The 6,138-nt window shown below is 34.8% G+C and overlaps 1 protein-coding gene across 2 annotated transcripts; it reads right to left on the bottom strand.

Annotated features, from left to right (window-relative positions):
• Positions 1 to 1,603: 1,603 nt before the first annotated feature.
• Ras85D (GTPase ras-like protein 1) lies at positions 1,604 to 5,895 on the bottom strand. Of its 2 annotated transcripts, none has more exons than XM_088258982.1 (2): positions 5,273 to 5,895; positions 1,604 to 3,633 (listed from the first exon to the last, which is right to left on the bottom strand). In XM_088258982.1, the coding sequence occupies exons 1-2, from the start codon at positions 5,666 to 5,668 to the stop codon at positions 3,466 to 3,468; spliced, it is 564 nt and encodes a 187-aa protein (XP_088115108.1). In that variant the 5' UTR covers positions 5,669 to 5,895; the 3' UTR covers positions 1,604 to 3,465. The 2 variants fall into 2 exon arrangements, with proteins under 2 accessions (XP_088115108.1, XP_088115107.1); XM_088258981.1 differs by having other exon boundaries at positions 1,604 to 3,645; positions 5,273 to 5,868.
• Between the last annotated feature and the right edge of the window lie 243 nt (positions 5,896 to 6,138).

Below are 6,138 nucleotides of genomic sequence, written 5' to 3'. Positions count from 1 at the left end.
GAGTTACAGGGAAAATTCCCTTTTTTACGACATTAACTTGTAAGCTGGAACTTCTGCGCCAGTCAAAACAATTTTTTTTTTTTTAAACTAGCGTTTCGCTTAATGAGTAAGATTCTGGAACGAATGATTATGAGAGGTTCCGCTGTATATATAATATCTAACACTCATTTTCTGGATAATTGTAGAACTAATCATTCAAGCTCATCGACACCATTCCCAAAATGTATTCGGTGAACACAGCATGTTAGGAAGTTGACTTCTGTACCTTAACTAAGTAAGAACGCAGTAAACTTACGACTAACCCACGATAAGTCCTCAGTCTCGGTGCATCGAGGGTTAAGTAGAAATGATTTTACTTCAAACAAGTTCCTACAGCTATTTAGTGATATGCACTAATGTAGAACTTTATACTCTAACTTTATTGGTGAGAGGGGTACACTGGAAGTTTTATAACAATTTCCTTTTGAGAGTGAGAGTGTGAACACATAAAAAATGTTATTATAACATAGATATCACATATTCCTATACATAAATTCCATTAAAATTTCACCAAGTAGCAAAAATTTACATAAAAAAAAATTATGATGCGGAACGCACCGAAACATGTGTCACAATAGATTTCAAGAAACATTGGCATTAGCCAAGTGAAATTAAAAAAAAAAAAAGTTGACCTTACTTGCTATATTTTACCCTTATCCAGTTTAAATCTATTTTTGCTATTGGACACATGCAACATATAGTGCAACAGTAACATATGTACTAGAGAACATGATAACAGCCTAGTGTTATTTTGTTGTAGAGTTGTTAGTACTAGGTCAAATATTACAAGGATTTGTGAATACGAATAATAGTCAGTCAATAAATTCGGTTAATTTAATACTAACTGATGAATATATGGATAAAACTTTTTAACACATTATTGGTGGGCACTTTTTTCTTCAACCCTGACCCTAATCAGTATATTATTTAGGGTCGTATCTTATCACAAGTAACCGTAAATCCAACTTTGATCTGTACGATGTTTTTTAGAATCTCGTGTTGTATCAAAAATAAGCAAATAGAAGGCTTTATAAGCGTCTCCCGCTCTCTACCAACAGTATGTTTTCAAACATGTCGCTCACTCCTTTCAACAACGTGATATATCAAAAAACTTGATTTTTCAGGAGATCGTTTTTAAAGTTTAAAAATATAATAATATGTATTAAAAATAAATATCAAGCCACTTATTGAACTTTTTACTGTGCAAAAGATCTTTTTAGGTAAAACCTGAATGTTTTTTCTCCATTTGAAAAATATTTAGTATGTTTAAAAAAATAATTAAACAATACCTTTTCTTCAAAATGCTAAAACAACACTTTCTGCCCTGTAGCGGGTAAATATTAAGTTAAAAATATGCCGCTTTTGCTGGGATATAGTACATTTTCTGGGCATTCTGAAAACACGCACAACTCAAAATAGACGATTTTTGATATGAAGTTGTTGAAAGGAGTGAGCGATGTGTTGATATGTTTCAATGAGACCATCCCCAATACTGAATGCTTTTCAATTTCCTACCCTGACCATGTGTGCCTATCTCTATAAGTTTCTTTGAAATATTTCTCTATTTTTAGGTAACGTATGCGGCACCATTTCGTTTGCAATAAAACAACAGATAATTTTAATTATGGAAAAATTTCCTACAGCTGAAATTGGATGTGTTTTGTTAGGCTTAACAAAATCATAAGATAACATTTTGCTTTATGTGAATCTGCCTTACCAAATTGAATTGAATTTAGTTAAGATTGTTGGAAATTGAAATAAAGCATTTTTTAACCCCTATTGGGAATTTAGGGAAAAGAACTTGAATGTGGTCAGGTCAGAAGCCGGTATAGTTGGTGGGTATATATGAGGATATGCATGAATGTGGAAGAGGCGAAGATTGTTTGCAAAGATAGAGAGCGGTGTCGTAGTCCATTATCTATGCTGAAGAGGTGTGATGGTTCGTTAGTAAGTGAGAACCTATCGTTAAGTGTATATACTAATATGTACAATATCTGTATAATTTATGAAAAATTAGATGATTTTCTGCCTATACTTTTACCTTTCAGTAATTATGTTGTTATGTAAAGAGACAAATATTATCTGTCATTGAATAGGTGACAAATGATTTTTCCTAGAATGTAACAAAATCTAGTTTTCTGCGTAACGTATTTCCTAGTTTGTGGATTTTTAATGTGTAAGAATTATTTTAGCCCATACTTTTTTTTAAATGCTTACACACTACACACTCTCGAAAGGAATTTCTTACAATAATTCTAGTCTACTGTATACAAAAAAGTCCATTTTTACAATTTGCTGCCATAAGTTTTGATAAGAACGATGTTGGAATGATATTTTGAGCGTAGCATATTGGCAAATTCTTAATTTTTTTAAATTTAAGTTTTATTTGGTAGATACCGCTATTTCTAAAAATGTTAGTATTTACCAAGTAAAACTTAAATTAAAAATGAATAGATATTACCACAAACTGACTGCCGAATCAATTGATGAAATTCTTTCTTTTCATACAAATTTACCAGTATTAGTTGTCGGGAAGATAACAAAAGAAATAAAAATACAACGTTCAATTATAATAGATCACCGTGTGACGGATTTAATTTACACGGGAACAGTTTGGTAATTACATAGTGCCGCATTTCTGACTTGGACTATTCTAATGATGTGAAATAGAATAACTCTGATAAGAGCTGGAATGGGTTGGCAAAAACTCTTTAATTAAAACAGTTCCATCAAAACGATTCTCCAGAAAAAGTATTCGCAAGCATACTTCCAGCTGATTGGTTTCGCCAATATCTAAATCTAGAGACTGCAATAAGACTTGCCAAAAAATTAAATATGTGTGGAAGAAAAAAATTATATTTTAAAGCACTATTTGTCATTATTATTGTAAAATCATGTATATTTTGATTATGGTAGTAAGCTTAATAAACCTAGACTAAATGTTCGCATTCGAAACAACGTTCTAGATTTAAAATAATTTATATTAATGACTTGAATAAAATGAGCTTTAATACCGACCAAATCAATTCAATAGTACAAATCAATATGTTTCCATACTGCCTTCTAATACTCGGTGGAATTTCATATAATTTCTCATGTGGTTTTGATTCATATCATTTGGCTTTTACAACTTGAAAAAATAGGCCAAATCGCATTGATGCCTCGATTCATTGAGTGAGTTAACAATGCGGTATATATGGCGATTTTTTTTCATTTATTGTCCAGCCTATCACACAGACGGTCGCAATAATATTGTCTCTGGACAAATTTCCCCATCAGGAATTGAAGTAATCCAAACGGAACTGAGTGAGATATTTGTTTATTACGAATGTGTTTGGAAATCTGCGTTTAGTGAAATGCCGCGCTATCAATTACCAAATTCTAGAGTGATTAACGGAAGCGTCAACAAGCGACGGTGGCGGATGTTTAGAGAATATGACACTTGAAGCGTCTGTTGGATCCGATCTTATTCTGCTTCCTGTTCTTCTTCCCGCGGGACTCCTTGTCCTTGCGGATCTCACGCACCAGCGTGTAGAAGGCGTCGTCCACTCCCATCCGGGTTTTTGCCGAGGTCTCCACAAAGGGGACGGCATACTGAATAGCAACCTGGAATTATTTGATTTGTACTTTACACAGGCAGAAATGCAAATGCAAATCTGCCTATGCAATGGCAACAAGAAAAGTGTATTTCAAAGGGTTAGAGAATGTGAATCGAATGAATGAAGAAACATAATGAAAGAAACAAACAAAAATAAAGAAATAAAAACAAACAAACAAAAAGTAAGAAACAAAAGAGTCAAAAATTATTTGCATAGACAGATTGGTGTGAAGTTTTATTATCTCTTTTTATGTCTACTCCTGCCGGGAAGCGACATGATGGTTACATATTATTCTTCTCCCCCCCTTAGAGAGGGGTCAAAATAAATACAAGAGATGTAAATGCCCACACTTTGATATTCTTCTTCATCTATGTTGAAATGTCAAGAATGTATAAAATAATTCCTAACCGGAGATAATCCAGATTTGTGAACAAGTATTTGGACACGCTCAAAAAGATTTTTCACTGTAATATTAATTTAATATTACCCTGGACTAGCACTCAAAATTCATGATTCATAATTCAACATTGTGTCGAACTGATGTGGAGCCCTATTCACCATTGCCAATGGCTGGGTGCCTGAGCCAAGTGGACCTTTGTAGGTATCGCAGTGTACATTGCTGCAGGGCGCATTTGCACTCAACATAAGTCAGCGAGAATTCACAAGAATTTTAACAGATAGCGTTTCCAACCGGGATAAGTTGTAGTAATAAAAAAATGTTTGAAAAAAAATTGTCCGCCTCCGTAGTGTAATGTTCAGCACGCTGGGCTACCGTACTGGGTTCGATTCCCAGGGGGGGGGTCAAATAAATAAAAGTGATTTTTTCACTCTAATATTTATTCAATATTACCCTGGACTGGTACCTGAAGCGGAGGGCTGATCACCTTTCCTTCATGTGTTAAAATTTAGGTAAAACTGCGTTTATATGATGCATTGCCCTATGCACCATTGGGGTGCGGATAAGGGTTTGAAGAAGAAGAAGAATTTTTTTTTTAATGACAATCACATTTCAAATATAGTGAGGACCTTTTGAAAAATTATTCAGGAAACAGCAAAAGCAAAAACTTTTAAAATATTAAATTTCAATCGTAATATTTTTAAATCTAGTAAAACTGTAACTTGTAAGACTCAAAAATCATTTAAGATTGATAAATGAATAACGTTCGCCTCCACAGCGCAGTGGTTGGCGCATTGGCTACTGTGGTGGTAAAGATTCTGGGAACGATTCCAAAAGGGGTAAAAAAAAATACAAGAAATGTAAATGCCCACACTTCGATATTCTTCTTCATCTATGTTGAGATGTCAAGAATGTATAAAATAATTCCTAACCGGAGATAATCCAGATTTGTGAACAAGTATTTGGACACGCTCAAAGAGATTTTTCACTGTAATATTGATTGTATATTACCCTGGACTAGCACTCAAAATTCATGATCAACATTGCGTCGATCTGATGTGGAGCCTTATTCACCATTGCTTGAGTTTGAAATTGAAAAAAATCTTGGTAATATGTGAAAGAAAACATTGTAGTCAAAACAAAAAATAAAAAATAAAAACCAAAATAATCAAATTATAAATAATTGTCTTAAAATGGAGGTGATGTGCGATGGGGGCATACGAATGATGAGCAGTACCTCTTTTGCTTGTGCCATGTTGACGGCCCAGTTGGGCAAGTCACACTTGTTCCCAACTAGCACCATGGGGACCTCCTCCGCGTCCTTGACCCGCTTGATCTGCTCCCGATACGAGCCGATGTCCTCGAAGCTCTTGGGGCTGTTCACCGCGAACACCAGGAGAAACCCTTCCCCCGTCCGCATGTATTGGTCTCGCATCGCCGAGTACTCCTCTTGCCCGGCGGTGTCGAGAATATCCAACAAGCACGTCTCTCCATCGATCACAACTTGTTTTCGGTACGAGTCTTCTATCGTCGGGTCGTATTCGTCGACGAAATGGTTCTGAATCAACTGTATTGTCAGGGCAGATTTTCCTACACCACCAGCACCAACAACAACCAGTTTGTATTCAGTCATAGCTTGAAACAAAATGCAATATTACCGAAACGCCAAATAATATTTATGCGGTGATGTCCGGCACTAACGCGGTAAATATTGTTTCACTCGAGCATACTAAGCAATGCAAGGATTTATGAAAGCTTTGCGATTATAGTTTCCGATGGGAGTTAACGACACTGTCATTCGCACGGACCATAGACACAAATTATGGAATGAGTAATCAAAGGGATAGACGCAAAGATACTAAAGATAGACGATATACGTAAACCAAAGACTAACTAATTACGCACACCAAACCATAAACAACATTTTTTTATAAAGGGTACCTTCCCATAAGATTATTTACTTATTTTTCTTTTATGGCTTTTCACCCTGCAAGGGTGTCTAGTTATTTTTTTATTATTATTTACAATTGATTTTAAAATATTAATATTCCTGTTAGTGGGGTTAGGTTTTTATTAATTAATATTTGTTTGATTTGTGAGTTA

The sequence above is a fragment of the Brachycentrus maculatus genome, unplaced genomic scaffold, assembly GCF_059751285.1.
Source record: "Brachycentrus maculatus isolate JH-2025_06_01 unplaced genomic scaffold, ASM5975128v1 h1tg000105l, whole genome shotgun sequence".
Lineage (NCBI taxonomy): Eukaryota > Metazoa > Arthropoda > Insecta > Trichoptera > Brachycentridae > Brachycentrus > Brachycentrus maculatus.
The sequence above is the reverse complement of the archived record's forward strand: the minus strand, read 5'-3'. Positions and strand labels throughout refer to the sequence as shown.